The 24,913-nt window shown below is 39.6% G+C and overlaps 1 protein-coding gene across 1 annotated transcript in view; it reads left to right on the top strand.

Annotated features, from left to right (window-relative positions):
• Window positions 1–4,391: 4,391 nt before the first annotated feature.
• The window catches only part of LOC117264514 (uncharacterized), a 29,431-nt gene continuing 8,909 nt past the window's right edge, over window positions 4,392–24,913 (top strand). The window contains exons 1-15 of the mRNA XM_078163010.1: window positions 4,392–4,520; window positions 7,014–7,375; window positions 9,789–9,964; window positions 10,158–10,229; window positions 10,409–10,499; window positions 10,953–11,059; window positions 12,136–12,251; window positions 12,331–12,372; window positions 12,519–12,590; window positions 12,687–12,752; window positions 12,838–12,926; window positions 14,026–14,137; window positions 14,231–14,339; window positions 14,453–14,523; window positions 14,770–14,911. Coding sequence (XP_078019136.1) covers window positions 12,231–12,251; window positions 12,331–12,372; window positions 12,519–12,590; window positions 12,687–12,752; window positions 12,838–12,926; window positions 14,026–14,137; window positions 14,231–14,339; window positions 14,453–14,523; window positions 14,770–14,911 — 724 coding nt within the window. The 5' untranslated portion in view covers window positions 4,392–4,520; window positions 7,014–7,375; window positions 9,789–9,964; ... (2 more) ...; window positions 10,953–11,059; window positions 12,136–12,230. The remainder of the gene's footprint in view (window positions 4,521–7,013; window positions 7,376–9,788; window positions 9,965–10,157; window positions 10,230–10,408; window positions 10,500–10,952; window positions 11,060–12,135; window positions 12,252–12,330; window positions 12,373–12,518; window positions 12,591–12,686; window positions 12,753–12,837; window positions 12,927–14,025; window positions 14,138–14,230; window positions 14,340–14,452; window positions 14,524–14,769; window positions 14,912–24,913) is intronic.

Here is a 24,913-nt window from a genome sequence, read left to right as displayed (position 1 = left end):
CAGAGAGAGCTTCATTCATCCAGAATGAGGCTTGGTAGTATCTAGTTTTTACTTTGTATAAGTTATTGTGTGTGTAAATCGACGTTTGTATTGTGTGGTCACCTTTAGAGCAGTGTTATAAGTCAGTACAATCAGTTTGTACAATGTATGTGTATTTTTTACTTCATGCGTAAATGTGCGCATGACAAAATATGGCGCATTCATTTTATGTTTGGTGACTTTTTTAGTGTAGTGTTGGCTACCAAGTGGTGATTGTATGTATATGTATATCTTTGAACAATGTACCATGCCTTGTTTTTGCTATATAGTGTGTGAACAAGCTGAATATTTTTCTCCACTACTTTCAGTTTGTCTTGTGGTGAGGAGCAGCCATCCTCAAGTGAGAGACCTGGGAGAGGGAGAGGCAGAAGACACACTCAGGGCCGTAGAGCCGTTGTCCCCAAACGTGCCCCTGGGGTCCAGCCCCCCCTCAATATGGGAAAACCCACCCCCAGGTGAAATTTTTGCACACTGTTTGGATGCTGCCATTCTCAAACTCCTGTGTCAAAACACCAACAAGAATGCAGCAGCAAACCTGGAAAAAGGGAGGAAGTTCCTCTGGACTGAAACAAAGAACACCTATATACCTATACATATAGTTTTCATTTTGGTCTGTTTTTGCACATTGAGAGACAAAGACTCAAAAAATTTCATTGTAAATATGTTTTATACTGTTCTAAAAAGAACACCTATATATAGTTTTCATTTTATTCTGTTTTTGCATATTGAGAGACAAAGACTCGAAAAATTTCATTGTGAATATGTTTTATACTGTTCTAAAAAGAACACCTATCTATAGTTTTCATTTTGGTCTGTTTTTGCACATTGAGAGACAAAGACTCAATAAATTTCATTGTAAATATGTTACTGTTCTAAAAAGAACACCTATCTATAGTTTTCATTTTGGTCTGTTTTTGCACATTGAGAGACAGACTCAAAAATTGTGAATATGTTTTATACTGTTATAATATCAAATTTATTATGCAAAATCTGTTGTTCATGTACAATTGCAGTGTTTTTTCCTCACTAAATCTCTAAAACCAAATTCCGTTTTTTGTTTTTTCTTCATTTAAAAATGTTATTACACTGTTATTACATGCAGTAAATTGTAAATAACTGTCAGATATTGAAAGCTCAAAGTGTTCTGGAAAAACAGGCAAAATCACTTCCTCACAGGACATTTTCAGGCCCTTTTATAGTTAAAATAAGCAAAAAAGTCCAGGCGGACATTTTGAGGCTTAGGTGTTTTAATAGAAATAACAAACAAATAACAAAAACACCATCTATAGCAATTCAATCTGAATATTTACTGTACTTAATGAATCCAGTGTATTTAATCGATGTGTATACTGGTCATCTATTGTGATTATGTGACTTTTTTCAAAAATTTCTAAATAGTTCTCTAAATACTTATCTTGGGAACATTTGTTTGTTTATCTGTATTTATATGTTTATTGTTTTCTATCAACCTGCTCAGTTCCCTACCTTTGTATGTGTTTTTTGGGGGGGGGGGGCTGGCCTCACCTGAGCTGCATCCCTGGCTTAATTGGGGGGTGAGACCAATAACTTAAATGAGCAAGGTGTCTCCTTTGTCCTTAATCCTGACAAAGATCTATGTGATTGAAACGTTGATCTTATACAATAAACATTTGAGGAGCAACAACAGTGTGCGGACTTCACCCTTTTTTAAAATGTCTGTTTGCTTGTTAGTCCTGCACCTGTAATACCTTGGATGTGCGTGCTCTACTCCACTTTACTTTCTGTCTTCATGCCATTAAATTAAATTATGTGGCTTATTACCCTGTTACCTTGTCACTTCCATTCCATTTTGTGTGCTAATAACTTGCTAACAGGAATGGTGTTTTACTGAACTTTTCATGTTCAGTGTTGTCATCTGGCTACTTACCCTGTAGATGCTCGAGGGTCATTCCGTGTCAACTCAACCAGAGTTTGGCAGCTAAAACTTTAGACTTTGATAGTATATCATTTTAAAGAACTAAAGTTGGTCCCCTGGTGCTGTACGGTAGCTGTGTTATGTGGCTCTTTAGCCGCTAAGGAGAGGTGCAACTGAATGCGAGAGGATGATAAATCACTCAATAAACCTCTGAACAATTTGTCCCCCTAACTTCTGAAATGATGGCTACACCCCTGGCTGGCTGCACCAGCAGCACCAAGATCGAAAAGTGGCTGATGGTATGCCACTAGTGATTCAGGGGTATAAGCTGATCCCTAGCTGATAAATCGATCCCTGGGGCACTTTGCTGCTCGTCAGTGGTATGCCACTAGTGATTCAGCAACAAAAGCTGATCCCTGGAGTGGTATGCCGTTGAGTGTTCTACTGGCACATACCATTTCCTAATGGCATATTCAACTGGAAAGCAATAGACCATTATTCAGACTAATGCATGTGCAAACATAAATACATATGGGCTAGTTTTGTTTTTGTTTTTAACTAAATTTTTATTTATTTTTGTCAAAAACAGTACAATATATTTCCATACAATTATCTTCCTTTCCAGCTGTATCCATATACAACTATACATATTCAAGTGTTAGTCAGATCCTTAAAATATTAAATGCCCACTCCAAGACACACAAAGTAAAGAGAGAGGAAAACAACAACAACAAACAAACAACCAAAAAAAAACAAAAACAAAGAACAACAAAAATGGATCTTTGTAGCCTTAACGAGTATGTAATTTACTCCATTTGATAAAGATCCCTTTTTGGATCCATAAATCATAAGTGGGCAGATTTGGTTTCAGCCATCTAATAGTTATACTCTTTAATGCAGCTGTAAGCAATATATTCAATAAATAATAAGGGCATCAAATACCTCTTTCCAATATGCATCTAATTTAGGACAGGACCAGAATATATCAGTGTGGGTAGCGATTTGTGCTCCACAGTTCCCCCAACATGAACTCGAATGAGCTGGGCCCATCTTGGCTTCTATTTCTGGTGTCCTGAAAAATCTAGTGATTATTTTCCACTTAAATTCCCTCCATGTGTTTGAATTTGTAGGTGTGCCTCAGTGCACACCTGCCTTCAGGTATCCTGTGATATGACCTTGTTCATTTCCGCTTCCCATGTCTGCTTTATCTGTAGGGAGTTTGCTAATTATTTGCTTATCTCTATTCCCTGTTTGTATTTCTATTAAGAACTCTTACTTGCCCTGCCTAAGAGGTTCTTTTTCTGGCTGTGTGGCGCATATTTTCGCTCATGACTTATATCTTATGTCAGCAGAGACGCTCAGCCAATGGAGGCAGCAGCACATAAAAAAGCAGCACACTGCAACTGGCCCTTCCGAGGACAGAAACAGGAGAGGAAATATACGATTACAGGCCTGGAATTAAGTCATTTTTAGGGCAAGGCCACTTTGGCCTTTGATAAATACAAATTTATTGGGGCATCATGGTCAAAATGTGGGGCAACAAGGCCAAAACCAATGGCTCAATAACAATATGTGCTAACTTCATTGAATGAAGACACAACAATATATGTGTTGAAAAACAGTACTGAGTTTATTAAAACTGGGTGTGCATGACTGGGGATATATCTCGTTTCTTGTTGTTTTGATTCATGTACCTTATTTTTTAAGTCTTTTAAATCTCTTTATTCTGTTGTTATCTCCTAGTTATTAAGAAATTATTATTAGAAGAAGATCCTTTATTGTCCTTTCTCACACACTACATACATTGAAATGAAATTTGACCTCTGCATTTGACCCATCCTGCTGTATACATTAGGAGCAGTGGGCAGCTGCAGTGCAGCGTCCAGGGACCAACTCCAGTTCTTTTGCCAATGCCAGTGGTCAGGGTCATTGACAGGAGTATCCACCTAACATAGCCTACATATCTTTAATTATATAATTATTTATATGTCTCTATGTATATTTTTACATAAATCCCCAATATTTAATTTGCCTTTAAAAAAATCCTCTTCCTTCATTTAATTTGACAATGTTTATTGTATTGTATTATATGTATTAATTCTCTACAGGATCTTGTATGTTCTTTAATGTGTGTTCAATTTATTAAAAGAAAAAAAAAACCAAAAAAACGTTTTGGTGAAACCTGCAGCAAAGTGAATCCTCTTCATCAGAGAGGATCTTTGCCTCCCAGTTTGTTCCCGGCGACAGAGCAGAGTGAAACGTCTTTCTTCTCAGAGGATCTTTGTCCCATGAGAGCAGGCAGCATGCTGTTCTTATCTATCGCTCTGCTCTCCGTGTCCGCTTTCAAAACATCTTTTGCACAGTCACTAGAAGCACATTATGACCCTTTGTAAAAGTTTCTGTGTGGTACCTGTGTTGTACATGAGCTAACGTTAGCAGGTAAGGACTGAGAGGCTGTCCGGTATGTGTGTGTCCGAGTCGGTGCTGCTTGCCCGATCGGTCATGTCTGCGCAGAGTTTGCTGGCCCGCCGGCTATTTTTACTTGCCCCGGGCATTCGGGCAACCGTTAACGTCGGACACTGTGGGGGTAGGTTTTTATAAGTTTTGTCCATTCCTTGTGTGTCGTCAGGAAAGTTCTTATCTGTAAATATCTAAAGAAATCTGGTAGCACAGACCATTGTTCCAAATCACTAGTAATGCACGGACCTGTAAAATGAAAAATGTGTGTGGAGCTTTCAGTTCAGTTCCTCTACATGCACACCTTCTATAGCAATTTAATCGGAATATTTACTATACTTAATGGATCCAATGTATTTAATTGATGTGTATACTGGTCATCTATTGCTATTATGTGACTTTTTTCAAAAAATTCTGAGTTAGTTCTCTAAATACTTATCTTGGGAACATTTGTTGAACCTTTGTTGTTTATCTGTATTTATATGTTTATTGTTTTTCTATCAACCCGCTCAGTTCCCTACCTTTTCCTTTCCCAATAACAGCCTCAGATTGTATTGATTTGTATGTGTTTTTTTTTTGTTGGGTTGCCTCACCTGAGCTGCATCCCTGGCTTAATTGGGGGGTGGGACCAATAACTTATATGAGCAAGGTGTCTCTTTTGTCCTTTATCCTGACCAGTGTTGGGTAAAGGTTACTTTAAAAGTAATCAAAGTACGTTACTGCGTTACTTTTTTAAAAAGTAACCAGTTACTTTACTGTGTTACTCGCTGAGTAAAGTAACTCGATTACTTTAAAAGTACTTCCAATGTTACTCCCTGAGAAAAGTAACTCAAGTACTTTTGAGTATTCTACATTTCCTATTGGGCAATGGACCACAGGGCACTAAGCCTACATTTTTTTGTCTCCAAAATTAAAGTTATGGACCACTTGCCCTTCACTGAGATCCAATTCTCCCATCACAGCCGTCACTTTGACCAGTAGAAACACAGAACAATCTGCTGCCGTAGACAACTGTATGACAATAACACCCCAGCATTTTTAATATTTCCTCTAGGGATGTTACCACATAGAGTAAAAGGGGGAAATGATGGTGTGAAACAGCAGAGGCACTTTGTCAACCCGCTGAGTTAACGTTACTGTCATTAGCATCAAGCTAGTAAACAATGGTATGTCCTCACGGTCGGGCATAAAGTAATAACATTAACAAATAGCGGTGGGGCTTTTACTCACCACAACTGCAGAGGCTCCCAGCTTCATTTGAAACAAACTACATTATAGACGGTCCATTATTTATTAATCCCTCTGTGTGCTTATATAACGTTATTTACTTTTTATCCGCTCCGTTGTCTTTGTAAAGTTAACATATCGCACCGTCATTTCAAACTCAACACTCAAATTAAAAGCCCCTTATAACCTCGGCTAGAGAATCCCTCCATTTTCTAAATAGGCTTTTATTCTGAAACATTTATCAGAACTTCCTGTGGAAAATACAGTAGCTTGACAGTTTAGGTGTGGCACTTCAAATGTAGCTTCTGCCATCTGCTGACGCTTTTAGGTGACTACAACATGTCGGCTGGCACATGACCAGACACAGTTCTGACTCAAATAATAGTGAAATAAAAATAGGACAAGAATAACCCGATGACATCACACACGCCGTGAAAGACGACTGGGGATAATTGGTGAGTACCAGCGTGTAGCGTGTACCAGGCATAATGCAAGTCCTGAGTCTGAAATATGTCTGTCAGCGAGTCCTCCTCCACCTACTTAGACTCCACCGTAGACAACGGCAGCATTTCTCCGACCACGTAGTGAGCCACAAGCTCCGTGGCTTCTTTCAGACTGATAGGTTTAACGTTATCTCCGTTATTAGAACCAAACGACAGCCGTTGCTGTTTCAGAGCTGAAGGACCAGCGTTCTAAAAGTAACGGAAGTAACTGATGTCTTGTTTGAAAATGAACTTAAGTATTTGATTACTCAAACAGCAAACTAACACATTAGGTTACTCGTTACTGCAAAAAGTAATCAAAGTACTCTAACGCGTTATACCCAACTCTGATCCTGCCGAAGATCTATGTGATCGAAACGTTGATCTTATACAATAAACATCTGAGGAGCTACAACAGTGTGCGGACTTCACCCTTTTTTTTATGAAGACAGAAAGTGACACAACACCAGGGGCAGCTGGCCAATAGAGGGCAATAGGGCGCCACCCCTCCTCAAGCCACAAAAGAAAAGAAAGGTGATGATAATAAATGTATGATTATCATCATCATTACTGTCATAGCTATATACACACAGTATATTAATTATTCTGATAATTTTCACTTGCCGGAACGGCAGCGGTGGTTATCCGCTGCGTGCTCCGCCGTCCGTCAATACCCACTGGCTGCGTTTGCTGTACGGTGCGGTGCAGCTCCGCCGGAAGACATCTCGGTGCACTGCCATGATTAATATCTCCTCGTCCATGGTGTTCACAGGGTGAAATGACGTCTGAAAACCTCTGACCTGTTGACTTCAGGCCTGTCTCTGCTGGTGTAGTGCAGGGAAATATGATCCGCCGTGAACACTGTGTATTTTATTTTGAAAATTAACCGGATGTTTTATCGTGTTTCTGTGCAGGACTTCCTGCCCCGCACGATCTGCTCTGTGCTGAATTGCTGCGTTGTGCTCCGGCGTCCGGCAAAAATAGAAGTCCTGCGTATCTGTTCTGGAGGGCTCCGGAATGCCGTAGCTGAGACGGAGCCGGAACGCAGCACAGCTGCAGCCGGTGGAAACACACACATTGACTAGAATGGAATCCTATCGGCTCCACTGCCGTGCCGGAGCGGAGATGCAACCAACACGCATCTGGTGGAAATTGGCCTTCAGAATGACCTACCAACACCGTGTGCACATGTGCAGAGCGAAAAAAAATTCCAGAGGACACGCCCATAATTTTAACTACCCGGGATCTTCATGGTGGAAAGAGCGGTCTTTTACAGGTAAATTAAACGAAATTATACAGTTCCTAAAGTTACGTTTTCTTATCTAGTTTTGCTAGTATCTTAGCCTGAGTGTCAGACTGAAGCTCTCAGAACCTTCAGTCTGACATCGCCTCCATTGAAGGCGATTTACAAGGGGGAGGGAATTGATTTTTCCCTAACCAATTAGTAGAGATCAACGACTCACCCAGAATTTGACGTCATTAGTATCCATGCGTCGGGGGTGCCGAAAACAAGCGAGCATTGCCCGTTTAAAATGTCTCCGTCGTCGTGCACGCCCAGCTGCATCGCCGTTAAATCCAGTTTAGCAGCTTCCTTAATTTGATCCTCCATTAACGCGAGTAGTGGTGAAATACCTCGATAGCATCGTTAATGTGGTCTGTAGGATCTGTAGCGGTCGCCATTGTTGCTATCCTCACCAGTTACCCACCGGCGTACAGCTTGACATCAGCATGGCGCTGATTGGCTAATCTCTAGACCCGCCCCCACCCCTGGCGTTCATTGGTCTGTCCATCGTTTGGACGAGATAAATCGCAAATTCATTGCAGTATGCCAGATCAGAGATGCAAGCCTACTCAGCTGAGTGGGCGGGGTCTATGGTCTGGAACCAGGCTACTAGAATCTAGCACTCTTTGGGTATGCGAAAGCGGTGCAGTTCGGATTAGCCTAATATACTCGACAAAGACGTTGCTAAAATGCTAGCTAGCTAAGGGGCGAATTCACAGAGTGGATTGCGGCTGCTGATAGCGACCGCTATCTGTACCGTCTCAAGGTCCGATTTACAAAAGATATTGCGCTAATGATATTGAGTCCCTGTCCTTAAGGAGCTATCAAGCCAGCATCCCAGAGATACTATCTCTAACAGATATGACGGCACAAATACGCCCATAAAGTTTTGCAATTGAGTGCAATTTGCCCTTGTTTTGCGATTGAGTGAGCGGAGTGGTTTCCAGTGTTTCGGGCTTTTCTCCACATTTCAGCACACAGATTGCTTCATAATGAAAACTGCAGGGAGCACAAAAGCCTCAAATTGTGTGTCTTTAATTAACGGAGGTGCGCACACACAGAGCTCTCCACAGTCACAAACCAGCTTTCATCTATTTTGCTTCTTTTAACTTACTTCTCTAGTATTTCGCATCTATAACATAATCTACTGAAATGTCCATTAAAATAGGCTACAGCTATTAATGTGACTCAGGCAGGTCTGAAACATGTTAGATTAAAGTCTGAGTCTCACTTTAATGTAGTTCAGGTGTCACTGAATGTATCCAGGATTTCGCAGAAACATCACTACTGATGTTCTGTTTGTTGTCAACAGCTGGCCGTGTGTCACAGCAACATTATACAGCAGCTGAAACGATAAGTGCGTCTCCATACTGAGAAGGAGGATGTGCGCATTTACGCACATGGCACAGCAGTGGTAACTTCTTTATCACCTTCTATATCACCAGCTGTCGGTCGGCTTTAACAGCTGTAGCGACTTTTGATGGAGTTTGTGTCTGCATATATGTGCACTGTGTTAATACTAAAAGTGAACAGTTATCACTGCCAGAGCAGCAGTGTTTCCTCTCTGCAGCCTGTTACCTGTTTGACAAACACCTGCACATGAATAAAAACCTGCATTCTGTATTTACACTGTGTCCTGGGTCCTGCTTGGAGGCACAGGATCCATTTCTACTAGCAGAATGCGTTTATATTATCTATTAATTTTTTTAGTCTGTCTTTATTGATATTCTGATTGTGAATTCATTATTTAATAACCCAGAATATGATTAGAGTGTCTGAGAGTGTTTGAACACTTGAAATTATTTCTTAGGCAAAATGTTTCAATGAAAATGGAAATTATGTAACTCATATCAAACCTGACGCTCAGGATTTTTCAGTCTCACATGTGATAAATGTGATAAACAATGTAAATGTAAATGTATTTAAAATGCTGCTGTCAGACAGACTCTCCCTTACTTTAATTTTATCCATAATAACAATTAATGGGGGAAACAACAGATCATGAAAAGAAAAATCTTTCTAATAAATGAAGAAAGTTGTTTATGGTTCTTTTTGTTGATCAGACAAACAATTGACAGATTTTTAACTAGATGATGAATCAGAAAACAAATAAAATGTAAATCTTGGGAGTGATACACTTGAGTTTAATCTGTAATCTGTCTCCACTTCAGTATAAAACTGCAGTGATGTTGTGAAGTAGCAGAGCAATCCATTCAGCTGCAGCGTCTAATCAATAACTGATATCCAGTAAGAGGGCTTGACAGCCAGTAAAAGACTTAATCCAAACAAGTGAAAAATAAAAAGTTGGAAATCATTTTTAAAATGACAAAAAGTTGGAAATCATTTTTTTTCCATATAAATACATAAAAACAAGACCTAACATAGCTTTACTTTTTTCTTGATGCAGATGGGGAACTTTTTAATGGACAGAGGAAGGCTGTGAGGACAAAGTCAGAGTGCAAAACCCTGTTTTGTGAATTCCGTAGCAGCCCTATTGGAGGCCTCAACGGGATTTTTAAAACAAGAAATGCTTTGTCCAGTCGATTCTACTGGCCAGGAATCTCTACTGACATTGAGAAATGGGTCAGTAACCAATGCCCTGCTGTCCTGATTAGCTGTTCATCTATTAGTTTTAATAATCAAATGTAACTGTTACTACTTCAATTAGTTTTCTAACTCTCACTCCATAACCATTTACATTTTTCCATTAAACTGTTCACTCTTCTTAATGGTTACCCTCAACAAACCCACTATTTTTTTTTCTTTATTTTTCTAGGTCAGTGAATGTGATCAGTGCCAAAGGGTTGGTAAACCACTTGTGATTGATGCTAAACTGGAAAGTATTAAGGTAAATGAGCTTTTTGGTTTACGTGAGTTACTGAAGAATTTAAAAAAGAAAAATCATTAATCAGGGTATATAAACATTTTACTCTCTGGCAAATTGAAAAACATATAACCCCAAGTCCTTCTAAATCACCACAAACAGGAGTTTATACTGTACTGTACATCCAATTCTGTTTTTGTTAGGTTTCATCAGTCTGTGAATTGCTTGGTATTGACCTCACAGGACCACTTCTGAAGACATCTGATGGCCATATTTACATTTTGACAGCCACAGGTTATTTCTCCACATGGGTGAAAGCATTCCCATTAAAAACTAAAACTGCTCAGGAAGTAGCTAGAAACCTTGTTTCTATCATTTACAGGCACAGTTGCCCAGTCAGAATTCTCTCTGACCAAGGAAGAGAGTTTGTTAATGAGCTGAGTCTTTGACAACAAATATATACATTAATTCTTTTGGTATATGAGGCCAATATCCAACTTTTGCTCTCCAAACAAAAGCTCTGCCCCTCTCTTAATCAGGGCTGTGCAGTAATTTATGTCTAATCATTCATTTCTTCAGTCCTACTATGTATACTGTAAAATCAATTGTGATGAATGTTGTGATATGAATTAATTCTGTATTGCGCAGCCCTACTGGAAATGCTATTTCAACATTGTGTTGCAGTTCTTAATTCTGGACTATTGGCTGGCTGTTTAATAATATAACATATTTATTAATTCATTTTAGATTAACAGCTCTCTTTGTGACCTGCTGTCCATAAAACGGAGTGTGACAGCTGCTTATCATCCACAGACAAACGGTCTGGATGAAAAAACAAATGACAATATAAAGAGGTAATTAGTGTATATGTTACTTGCGCTGTTGTGTATCCATCTTATCTTATGATGGATACACAATGAGTGTTCATTGTTTATTACAGTTCTGTTTTAAGGGCCCTCAGAAAGCTTGTCAATACCCATCAAAATGATTGGAATGTCTTCTTGGATGCAACTTTGTTCTCCCTGAGATCAAAGATTCATACATCAACAAAGTACAGTCCGTTCATGTTAAAAGTAGACTTCTCTGGACCATACACTATTCACAACATATCAGGGAAGAAAGTGTCACTGACAAACCAGGATGGTCATTTACTGAAAACTACATACAACATAAATAACCTAAAACCATACAAGAGAAGCCACTTAAAGGAAGACATCACAGAAACATCACAACTGACAGCAGAAATTCTTCCTGTCAGTGGATCGCCTTTTGAAGCCAGAGACCAAATGTCAGATGTGCCTTCTAGACCATCAGTTATCAAGTGGATTCAATCTAAAGTAAGCCAGAGGAAGACAGAAGAAGTTGAAAGGGAAAGAGATACAAGCAGAAAAGAAAAAGAAGGCCAGGAAAAGAGAACAGAGGAAGATGGAAGGAAAGGAGATGGAAGCAGAAAAGAAGGTCAGGAAAAGGGAACAGAGGAGGTCGGAAGGAAAGGAGATGCAAGCAGAAAAGAAGAAGGTCAGGAAAAGAGAACAGAGGAAGTTGGAAGGAAAGGAGATGGAAGCAGAAAAGAAGGTCAGGAAAAGAGAACAGAGGAAGTTGGAAGGAAAGGAGATGGAAGCAGAAAAGAAGAAGGTCAGGAAAAGCGAACAGAGGAGGTTGGAAGGAAAGGAGATGGAAGCAGAAAAGAAAAAGAAGTTCAGGAAAAGAAAAGAGGAAGTTGGAAGGGAAAGAAATGAAAGAAAGAGTATGTTATTCAGCATTATATAATGTAATGTTAAAATATGCTCATAAGAACAGTCGATTTTTTGTTATGTTACAGACTAGATTTCGGTGCAAATATTACTTGGAATACTTTTAAAACTTAAACCAGTATTTAGTGCAAGATGTTGATTTTGGGGTTTTACTATGCAAGTCTTTTTTCCCCAAGTCTTACAGATTTGGTCAGAAGAGGCAGTTATCAGGGTTGAAGCTGTGGTGGGACCATACAAACTATATGATTCATCGTTAAAGACACTTAAAGGGATGAATTGGCTTTCAGATGAGGTAGGACTCACAAATAAATACAAATACAAATAAATATAAATTAAATACTCGTGTTTAATTTATTCACTATTGGATGCAGGTGATTGACAGTTACCTTCACATCCTTGCAGAAGAACAGAAGGTAAATGTCAAGTATTATATTTTTCTGAATGTTTATTCTTTTGTGTAGATAAAACTTACTTTCATTAATATCACGAGATTTGTACAATATATTTTAGTTGTTGTAAATTCATAGATTAAGTAGGTTGATGTTTTACTCTTCTATAGGACCACATATTTGTGCTGTCTTCGGTTGTGTCAACATCTCTGTTTAATGGACAGTTTAGATGTGTGAGGAAGGTGAGCATATACAGTGAAACTTATGAGCTACACTTATTTCATTCATTGAAACAATATATTGCTACAAACTGTGGTGTAAACACTTTTCTTTTATAGATGATCATCCCAAACAGGGATTTGTGGCTGTGTCCATACAACACAGGAGGGCATTGGATTCTTGTGGTCTGTAAATCTAACAATATTCATATATTTAACAATATTCCACATAAATATGCAACTAAAACAGATAAACTGCAATGAGTTACAGATTGTGAAAATGTCAGGAAAGGCCCTACTTGTTATTGACCCCTTAAGCAATGAGCAGAGATACAGCAGGAGAATCTTGAGAAACTGGAGGTAATTATTTAAATGTTTTAGCTCAGTACACACAAGTGCTGTCAGGAAAGTCCCAGTGACTTTCTATTTTATGTGAGGCATTGAGTTATGAAATGCAAAATATAAACTGTTTGCCTTTTCCTTTGCCTTTTCCATACTGAACTAATGCTAAACCCTGTAAACTTACACCTGGGACACACAGCCTGCGTGAGCAGTGCATGTGCATTGCGGAACCTCTTGCTTTTCATTTCGGCGCCCATGTTAACAGGTTAGAGCAGCCACGCAGCCCGTCTCACACGTGGCTGCTGCGTCATCTAGAGATCCGAGGTCTTGCCTATTTTCTCTGCGTGACACGCGCGGTTCTCAGCAGAAATAGACAGAAAACGATCTGTTGATAGTCATATTAACATCATATCAGCAACATAACACCTTTAACTGTGGTTTCAATGTCTGCATCTGTAGAATATGTCACAGACATAAAGTGTCACCACTGCGGGTCAGCCTGCATGGTGCACGCCAGGGCAGGGAGCCTCTCTGGCGGGGAACTCCAATACAGAGAGTCAGTGACACACGGAGCTTCAGCAATATCATCAATAATAAAAACGTCCTTTTTGAGGAGTGTATGTGGCTGACAGAAGTAGCCCCAACCAAACCCCATCATGCCCATCAGAAAGAAAGCCGCTCTCACCTCACATAGTTTATTTATTTTTAACAACTGAGCACATGCTTCTTAATCATTTTCTGACTAAACTAAATATAAATGAAATTTATAATTAAATGATATGAAATGTGCTATTATTGATGGCCATTATCAAAGCCTACTCTAAGTAAAACTCTAAGTAGAAAGATAGAGCTGGCAGCAGAAGCGCCGCAGCAGCAACGCTGTCTGTGGACGCTGCAAGTGTGCGAGACGCAGCAGTTCAGCGACGCACACGCACTGCTGAGGTTCACACAGGCTGTGTGTCCCAGGCGTAAGTCATACAGTTAAAAAAAAAAAAAAAAACTACAAAAACACTGTGAAGTTCTATATTATACTACCAAATGGTTGTTTTAATTATGTCATCTAATCGTTGTGTTTTGCTCACTTTTTTCTACTAATTGTAATGTTAAATGTTTTTAGGAATTTCTTAAGGATGAGAGAGCACCAACTAAGCAGTGCATCATGGACAGTAGAAACACTGGGGCATGAGCTGCAGGTGGATGGGAGTAGCTGTGGAGTCCTTATTTTAAAAGTAAGACTGACATTTTAGAAATAATTAATATATTAGGTGTATGATAATGCTATATACAGTGTTTACTAAGTCTGGAGTGGTGCATTTTTTCAGTTTGTGGAGGAATACCTTCAGTCTGGATCGATCTTTGATGTGAAGACCGATCCTGCATCTGTGCAGGCTGCCAGACTACACATTGCCTGCAAACTCATTGAAAATGGTGGTGGGTCCTCAACCTTACAGGATATTTCAACATTGTTTATTTTTTTTTTATATTTTCTGATACTGGAGATAAGGTGTAATGGACTTACTAAGTCTCTTGTATTTTTCAAACAGGCAGTGTTGAAGACTACTGCATAGAATGCAACATGATCAACCCTGACACAGACAGTGACAATGTCAGCATGGTATAAATATAAATTCTGAAAATTTATAGAAATAACAAGATTTATTGATGCTTCTAGTCATAGAGGATAATACAGGGTTCCAAATGCATTTAAGTCCACTGTTACATGTAACGCATCACATGAAATTGACAGTATGATGGTCATTTCTGTCCCTGTAAACGGTTGGTAATATGAAATATTATGAACTAGTACTCTCAGTCTTCTATCCTCTATTGAGAAATGTCTGACCACTATTATTCTCCTCAGGTGCAGTGCGATATTTGTCTCCGATGGGCACATCATGACTGTCTGAAATCTGTTCCTGCAAATGGAAACTTACATTTGCTTGAAGTGCAAAGAATAAAGAAAAAAAGGAAGAAATTAAGTGATAATGTGTTTGTGTGTACATGTATTGGGTGCCTATTATAAGCTACTCTACTTTTGAACATAATTATAGTAGTCCATTCTGATAGATATTTCCTACCTGACAGAATGAGCTACTCTACTTATAATCACATTTATAGAGGTAATAGTCCATTCTGATAGATATTTCCTACCTGACAGAATGAGCTACTCTACTTATAACTACATTTATAGAGGTAGTAGTCCATTCTGATAGATATTTCCTACCTGACAGAATGAGCTACTCTACTTATAACCACATTTATAGAGGTAATAGTCCATTCTGATAGATATTTCCTACCTGACAGAATGAGCTACCATATATTTAATTACATTTATAGAGGTAATAGTCCATTCTGATAGATATTTCCTACCTGACAGAATGAGCTACTCTACTTATAACTACATTTATAGAGGTAGTAGTCCATTCTGATAGATATTTCCTACCTGACAGAATGAGCTACTCTACTTATAACCACATTTATAGAGGTAATACTCCATTCTGATAGATATTTCCTACCTGACAGAATGAGCTACCATATATTTAATAACATTTATAGAGGTAATAGTCCATTCTGATAGATATTTCCTACCTGACATAATGAGCTACTCTACTTACAACCACATTTATAGAGGTAATAGTCCATTCTGATAGATATATTTCCTACCTGACAGAATGAGCTACTCTACTTATAACCATAGAGGTAATAGTCCATTCTGATAGATATGTCCTACCTGACAGAATGAGCTACTCTACTTATAACCACATTTATAGAGGTAGTAGTCAATCAATCAATCAATCAATCAATCAATTTTATTTATAAAGCCCAATAGAAACCTCAGGAAGAGCAACTGAGGAAGGATCCCTCTTCCAGGACGGACAGACGTGCAATAGATGTCGTACAGAACAGATCAGCATAATAAATTAACAGTAAAACAGTAATCCGTATGACACAATGAGACAGAAAGAGAGACAGAGAGAGAGAGAGAGAGATGCAGGACAGACGGTAATGACAGTAGCTTACAACAATATTAATGAAAGTAATAATATTATCGTTATAGTTCTGGCTACTGTGGTACAATATGTTGAAAGTATATATTAGTATCTGGCAGTATACATGTGTGATAATAATCATATGTGTATAATAACAGTAGAAGTATGACTAATGACTAATGATTGCAGCAGCAGCAGCAGCAGGAGGCATCTGGCAGGACCACGGCAGCAGCACAACCACACACGTCACGCTATCCAGGCACTGCTGCGATATGAGTTAACCTGAGAGACAGTGGAGCACAAAGGCTCCGGAGAAGAAGCCGACTTAGTGACATCCAGAATGGCCGAGTTAGTAAGATGCAGTAATAGGATACGAGAGAGAGAGAGAGAAGGAGAGAAGGTGCCCGGTGTATTATGGGGGGTCCTCCGGCAGACTAGGCCTAAGTCAGCCTAACTAGGGGCTGGTACAAGAAAAGCCTGAGCCGGACCTAACTATAAGATTTATCAAAGAGGAAAGTCTTAAGTCTAGTCTTAAATGTGGAGATGGTGTCTGCCTCCCAGACCGTAACAGGAAGATGATTCCACAGGAGAGGAGCCTGATAGCTGAAGGCTCTGGCTCCTGATCTACTTTTGGAGACTTTAGGGACCACGAGTAACCCTGCGTTCTCAGAGCGCAGTGTTCTGGTGGGATAATAAGGCACTATGAGCCCTCTAAGATATGATGGAGCTTGACCATTTAGAGCTTTATAAGTTAACAGTAGGATTTTAAATTCAATTCTGGATTTTACAGGGAGCCAGTGCAGAGAAGCTAAAACAGGAGAAATATGATCTCGTTTCTTAGTTCCTGTTAGTACACGTGCTGCTGCATTCTGAATTAGCTGGAGAGTTTTTAAGGACTTACTAGAGCTACCTGATAATAGAGAGTTACAGTAATCCAGCCTTGAGGTAACAAAAGCGTGGACCAATTTTTCTGCATCTTTTCGGATCAGGATAGGCCTAATTTTCGCAATATTACACAGATGAAAAAATGCAGTCCGTGAGGTTTGCTTTAAATGAGAATTAAAAGACAAATCTTGATCAAATGTTACTCCGAGGTTTCTTACGGTAGTGGTAGAGGCCAGAGCAATGCCATCTAGAGAAACTATGTCATTAGATAAAGAGTCTCTGAGTTGTTTGGAGCCAAGAACAATAATTTCAGTTTTGTCTGAATTTAACATCAGGAAATTGGTGCTCATCCAGGTTTTTATGTCTTTAAGGCAGTTATGGAGATTAGTTAATTGATTACTTTCTTCTGGCTTCATCGATAAATACAACTGTGTATCATCCGCATAACAATGGAAATTTATAGAGTGATTTCTAATGATGTTGCCTAAAGGAAGCATATATAGAATAAATAGGATTGGTCCGAGCACAGAACCTTGCGGAACTCCAAAACAAACTTTGGTATGTAAGGATGATTCATTATGAATGTCAACAAACTGAAAACGATCAGATAAATAAGATTTAAACCAGCTTAGTGCAGAACCTTTTAGGCCAATTAAGTGTTCCAGTCTCTGTAGCAGAATTTGATGGTCAATAGTGTCAAACGCCGCACTAAGATCTAATAAAACAAGTACAGAGACGAGTCCTTTGTCTGAAGCAATCAGAAGGTCATTTGGAATTTTAACTAGTGCTGTCTCAGTGCTATGATGCACTCTAAATCCTGACTGAAATTCCTCAAATAAATTATCATGGAGAAAATCACACAGCTGGTCTGCGACTACTTTCTCAAGGATCTTTGACATAAAGGGAAGATTAGATATTGGTCTATAGTTGGCTAACACCTCTGGATCCAGGGTGGGCTTTTTTAGTAGAGGTTTAATTACAGCTACCTTAAAAGACTGTGGTACATAGCCTGTTACTAAGGATATATTGATCATATCTAATATATGAGTGTTAACTAAAGGTAAGACCTCCTTAAGTAGCCTAGTTGGGATGGGGTCTAAGAAACATGTTGATGATTTAGATGAAGAAATTACTGCGGTCAATTCTTGAAGAGAAATTGGGGAGAAACAGTCTAAATATATATTAGGTCTTACAGCTGTGTTTGAGGTTAGATAGGTAGGCCTACTATCTGAGGACAGGAGGTCATGAATTATGCCTCTAATAGTTAGAATTTTGTCATTAAAAAAGCTCATAAAATCATTACTGCTAAGGGCTAAAGGAATACAAGGCTCAATAGAGCTCTGACTCTCAGTCAGCCTGGCTACAGTGCTGAAAAGAAACCTGGGGTTATTTTTGTTTTCTTCTATTAAAGCTGAGTAATAGTTTGCTCTGGCATTGCGGAGGCCCCTCTTATAAGTTTTGAGACTGTCTGCCCAGATTAAACGAGATTCTTCCAGTTTGGTTAATCGCCAATTCCTTTCAAACTTTTGCGATATTTGTTTTAACTTACGGGTTTGAGAGTTATACCAAGGAGCGAACTTTCTTTGCTTTGTTAACTTCTTTTTAAGAGGAGCTACAGAGTCGAGTGTTTTTCGCAGCGAGCCTACGGCGCTATCAACAAAATGATCAATTCGGGAGAGGTTAAAGTCGGCACGGGAAACCTCTGTTACTGAAGGAATTGGTATTGAATTTAACGACAGAGTAATCATTTCCTTAAATTTTGCGACAGCACTATCTGATAAACATCTAGTATAGTAACTGTTGCTGAGTGGCGTGTAATCGAGTAAAAAGAAATCAAAAGTAATCCAATAATGATCCGATAGCGAGGAATTCTGTGGAAAGACTGTTAGGTTATCAATTTCAATTCCATACGTCAGAACTAGATTGAGGGTATGGTTAAAACAGTGAGTGGGTTCATGTACACCCTGACTGAAGCCAATGAAGTCTAATAATGAGATAAACGCGGTAGCCAGGGAGTCATTATCAACGTCGACATGAATGTTAAAATCGCCTACAATATTAACTTTATATGATTTAAGAACTAGATTGGATAAAAACTCTGAGAATTCAGATACAAATTCAGAATACGGGCCAGGAGCACGGTACACTATAACAAATAAAAGTGGCTGCGAGGTTTTCCAGGTCGGATGTAAAAGACTAAGAACGAGGCTTTCAAATGAATTATAATCTAGTTTAGGTTTAGGGCTGATTAACAGACTAGAGTTAAAAATGGCTGCAACTCCCCCTCCTCGGCCGCTGCCTCGAGGAATGTGGGTATTATTATGACTGGGAGGAGTGGACTCATTTAGACTAACATATTCATCTTGACACAGCCAGGTTTCAGGGAGACTGAGTAAATCAATATGATTATCTGATATTAATTTGTTTACTAACACTGCTTTAGATGAAAGAGACCTGATATTTAACAGTCCGCATTTAATTCTCCTGTTTTGTCTTTCTGTCACAGAAGAGGTTTTAATTTTTATGAGGTTGTTATGCACAACTCCTCTTTGTTTAATTTTGGATTTAAATAATTTAGGTGGTCGGGGGACAGACACTGTTTGTATAAAACTATGAAAACTATGGCTGGGTAACTGAACTAGAAGCTCAGAGAGGCGTATAGGACTGCGACTCTCTGTCCTGGTCTCAACTCTGGGTTGTCAGGAATTTAAATTACTAATAAAATTTTCCAGGTTCCTAGAAATGAGAGCAGCTCCATCCAAAGTGGGATGAATGCCATCTCTCCTAATAAGACCAGGATTTCCCCAGAAAGTTTGCCAATTATTAACGAAACCCACATCGTTTGCTGGACACCACCTGGACAGCCAGCGATTAAATGATGACATGCGGCTAAACATGTCATCACTGGTCAGATTTGGGAGGGGTCCAGAGAAAACTACGGGGTCCGACATCGTTTTTGCATATTCACACACCGAGGCAATATTAATTGTAGTGACCTCCGATTGGCGTAACTGGGTGTCATTGCCGCCGACATGAATAACAATCTTACTGAATCTATGTTTAGCTTTAGCCAGCAGTTTTAAATTTGATTCAGTGTCGCCCGCTCTGGCCCCAGGGATACATTTGACTATGGCCGCTGGTGTTGCTAACTTCACGTTTCTCAGAATAGAGCTGCCAATAACCAGAGTTTTATCTAGGCTGACCAAACGTCCTCTTTTGCCCAGACATGTCCACTTTTCACGTCCCGTCCGGGGCGTCCGGGGGGTTTTTATAAACTGATGATAATGTCCGGTTTTTCGTGTGTTTGTGTGTGTGTGTGTTAGAGTGCGGCACAGGCCGCATATTTCTGTCCAAACCCGAACTGAGCCCGACATTATTTAATGACCAAAGCACTGAGTTTGTGTCACACACTTGTTACGGTTACAGGCTATTTAACAGGCCGGGCGTGCTCAGCGGAGAGTGAGACCTCCGTGTTTGAGACGGGAGCGGGCGGTGGGAGCGGGCGGTGGGAGCGGGCGGCGGGAGGTCCGACGCTTCCAGCGAGAGGAGAGGGAGAAATAAAACAAAATAAGATAAAATAGGAAAAACCTGTCTCCCTCTTTTATTTTATTTTCAGCGTTTAATCAAGGCAGAGGCGGGTGGCTGGAGGTCCGAGACTTCCAGCCAATGTGTGTCTGTGTGTGTTATGTTCAGGTGTTGTCACGTAAATAACAGTGCCCAAGCAATAAACAGGACAGACAATAGGATTTTATTTATTTTTACACTACATTTTCACTGAAAGCTGACCGAATCCGACCTGAGCCCGAATACAATTTATAGCTACATTTTTGACCAAACCTGGCCCGACCCGTCGGTACCGTCGGGCTCACATCGCCACACAGTGTGTATGTGTCCCCTATTGAGGCCTATCTGAATTTCTGTCTTTGAGAGATAATATTTTGTAATATAACTGAATTTTCTATCCATACATTTTAAATATATTAAAATGATAAGGCATCTTTGAGTAAACTGCGAGTATCATTTAAGTAGGCTATGTCGCGGTCGGCCGAGTGTCCTCTTTTTTGGAAATCAAAATGTGGTCACCCTAGTTTTATCCTCAGCGGGTGTGTCGCTGAGTGGGGAAAAGCAGTTGGAAACGTGAACAAGCTGGTGGTGAGCCGTGGGCTTCAGCTTGGACCTGTGCCTCTGGCGAACCGTAACCCAACCTCCCGGCTGAACGGGAGTTACCGGAGGACAGCTAGCAGAGGCTAAGGCTATGCTATGTGGCTCCGCACCGGCTACAGGGGGCATAACTGAACATTTGGCACACCGAGCAAGAAAGAGCAGAGGGAGAAGCCATCGCTAACTGTAAAGCTAATGTAGCTACCAAGGCTAGTAACGTGCAAACAACAGCTAAGAGATTAGCGAGAAAGTCGTAGAAAGGAGGAGAGCTATAAGTGCTTAAACAGAACTAGTGTGGGTTAAGACTTGGAGTAGACATTAAAGCAACTCAAGTGAGAAAGCAGAAAGTAGGTTAGTAGAATTCACCAGAGCAGTACAGAGACGCTGTCACAGAAACACCGGAAATGACACAACTCGCTTACCGCAATACGTCAGCGCGTCAGCTGAGGAACATCAGAAAGCTTTGCGCTCTGCCTCCATTCTGACAGAATGAGCTACTCTACTTAAAACCACATTTATAGAGGTAATAGTCCATTCTGATAGATATTTCCTACCTGACAGAATGAACTACCATATATTTAATAACATTTATAGAGGTAATAGTCCATTCTGGTAGATATTTCCTACCTGACAGAATGAACTACCATATATAATATTACATTTATAGAGGTAATAGTCCATTCTGATAGATATTTCCTACCTGACAGAATGAGCTACTCTACTTATAACCACATTTATAGAGGTAGTAGTCCATTCTGATAGATATTTCCTACCTGACAGAATGGGCTACTCTACTTATAACCACATTTATAGAGGTAATAGTCCATTCTGATAGATATTTCCTACCTGACAGAATGAGCTACCATATATTTAATAACATTTATAGAGTTAATAGTCCATTCTGATAGATATTTCCTACCTGACAGAATGAGCTACCATATATTTAATTACATTTATAGAGGTAATAGTCCATTCTGATAGATATTTCCTACCTAGGGTTGCCTTGGATTTGTGAAAAAAAGGGACACTCGACCAAATGTTTGAGGCGGAGGGCTCGGCCATTATTATCAGTTCAGACTGACCAATGAACATGAAATTCGGACATAGGAGACCAGATTTGCCATCATTCCATGTCCTTCTATGTGCCTGTATTTTATATTAATTTTTATATCAATGAAAAAAACAAATCTGTGTTACTAAATTCTTACATTTTTACATGTATCTCACCATAGCAAGTTGGAAGTTGACATATTCTGCCATATATGAAGAGGGGAGACTCTCTGGAATCTGGCAATATAAGAACCATGATGCTGGGACATTCTGTCATTTCACAGCTGTCCAAAACATGTGGTTTGTGACAGGCGGACATGATTGCCAGTATTTTTTCATTATTGCAAGAAATTCCACTGACTCATTCACAAGTCAAAAATGTGTTTTATCTGAAAGAAACATGCAATATTTACATCTAAGATAACAGAAAAATAGTCAACCAAGTGCAATGGTGTCCTCCAAGATAATATTTGCCACTTTGATTGCAGTAAAAAAAAAATTGGGCACTGGGGGGGGGGCACATGTCCCCTTCAATGTATATGGTGACTACGGCCCTGTCAGCATGCATAATTAGGCCTCAGTTGTTTGGGTGCACAAAGGTGAAGTGGCTGGTCTTGTCATACAAAGTGTGATGGAGTGTCAACTGGACAATATAGAGATATTTGCATCTTGAAAGCCGGACTACAAATGTGGATAGACAGGGAGAAACACACGCAAGCCTAAGACGTGGTAAGATATGATATTCCTCACTATATGAAGTAGTGTTGTCACGATACCAAAATATTTGTTTCGGTACCGATACCAATATGAATATTGATACTTTTCGGTACTTTTCCTAAGGAAAAGTCCTTTTGGATACAAACCTTTAGAACAATAAATAGTAGGGGTGTAACGGTACCAAAAAATCATGGTTCGGTAAGTACCTCGGCACGGACATCACGGTTTGGTTGCTCAAATGTTTCACCAAGTTTGTGTTGTCTCGTGATGTCTCCCTTTGTGAGGCAGACTTTCTCTTGTCTTTTTCACTTGCACCAGCTGCGAATGTTGATACAGGTGTTGTCATACACACCATTTGCGCAGTATGTGCTCCAATAGGAACAAGAAAGGCGTTTGTGTGCATAAATGAATTAAATAAATTAATGAATTGAATCAATTTAAAAAGTACCGGTATTTTCCAAATGCAGTATAGTACCGTTTGGAATACTCTAGTACCGCGGTACTATTTTAGTACCGGTATACCGTGCAACACTAATATGAAGTGACTGATAACAAGATCTGTATAATGGGTTGTAAAGAAATTCGTCAGGATTTTATTTGGTAGACAATTGATCAGTATTTATAGCATGATGGGATGACAGCACAATGATGTGTGTGGTATCATTGGAAAGCTCTGGTCCTGCGATTTCATGTGATATGCGTGGCATTTCTGTGCGAGCCTGCATTCGCGAGTAATCCATCCAAGAGTATTGTGTGTGCAAAGCTGTATGAAAGCTCTGTTATAGATAATTTTAGTGTAACTTTATCTTTTTTTTTCGCTGTGAAAACACTCGGAAAGCTACGATTCCGCTGTTTCACGTGATATGCGTGGCTTCTCGCTATGATGCACGGTCGCAGAGAAAAACCATAGAGAAGAACAGGTGTGAATTTGGACGCACTATGCGTCGTTCGGGCCCATAGGGTTAAATATAAATGGAAAAAATACAAATTAAAACATGATTGGATGTGCAAATATACTAAGTGAACTGTTAGGACTTCCCACAGCTCCTCTTACCTCTTTGCTGTCTCTCTGACACAGATGTTCTTGAGCCTGTTGCACTGATTCTGGATGGACTCCTTGGCCTGCTGCTGCTGCATTTCCCCCAAAAAACGGGACAAATTGTGTCCCGGGAGAGATTTTTTTTTTCCCCCGGGACAGCTGATGAAAAAAGAGAACAATTCTGGGAAAAACGGGATGGGTGGCAACTCTATTCCTACCTGACAGACTGAGCTACCATACTTTTAATTACATTTATAGAGGTAATAGTCCATTCTGATAGATATTTCCTACCTGACAGAATGAGCTACTCTACTTATAACCACATATAGGTAGTAGTCCATTCTGATAGATATTTCCTACCTGACGGAATGAGCTACCATATATTTAATTACATTTATAGAGGCAATAGTCCATTCTGATAGATATTTCCTACCTGACAGAATGAGCTACTCTACTTAAAACCACATTTATAGAGGTAATAGTCCATTCTGATAGATATTTCCTACCTGACAGAATGAGCTACTCTACTTATAACCACATTTATAGAGGTAATAGTCCATGCTGATAGATATTTCCTACCTGACAGAATGAGCTACTCTACTTATAATTACATTTATATAGGCTGTATGTCTGCTTCTTACACATATCTGACCTGAGTAGAATGTTTTGCCAGGGTAGGTCATTAAGAGTGAGAGGCTTAGTTCATCAGACTAGTCTGTCTGAGTGGGTAGCGCAAACTTTCAGCACACAGGCTCTCCAATGCAATCTCTATGAGTTCCGGGAGGGCTTGGCCCGTGTTTTCGTCATACGTAAACCACCAAGTATCATTCATGTGCTCCTCGGATGGTCCGATTTCCCTTGTCGGGAAGTCGTTCTTACTTCATTGTGTGTTCATGAGCGTTTAGGCGGTAATGTGGAGACATCATGGACATTACAAAGAAGATGTGTTGTATTTTATCACTCAAAATGTTTAAAAAACATGTCGTCAACTGTTTCCACTGAAATATTGCTTTACGGTCGGAAACTCATTTTTCCGATTATTCCGACATCACATGAAGCAGCGCCACTGCGTAGCGGTCACATTCAAGATCAACATGGCTAACGTTTCCAGTTGATCCAAGAGGTTTTTTAACCATATAGGTTAAAAAGAAAACGACACATGG

This window comes from Epinephelus lanceolatus, chromosome 20 (genome assembly GCF_041903045.1).
Source record: "Epinephelus lanceolatus isolate andai-2023 chromosome 20, ASM4190304v1, whole genome shotgun sequence".
Classification (NCBI taxonomy): Eukaryota; Metazoa; Chordata; class Actinopteri; order Perciformes; family Serranidae; genus Epinephelus; species Epinephelus lanceolatus.
Note: the sequence above shows the minus strand (reverse complement) of the source record. Positions and strands in the feature narration are given on the sequence as shown.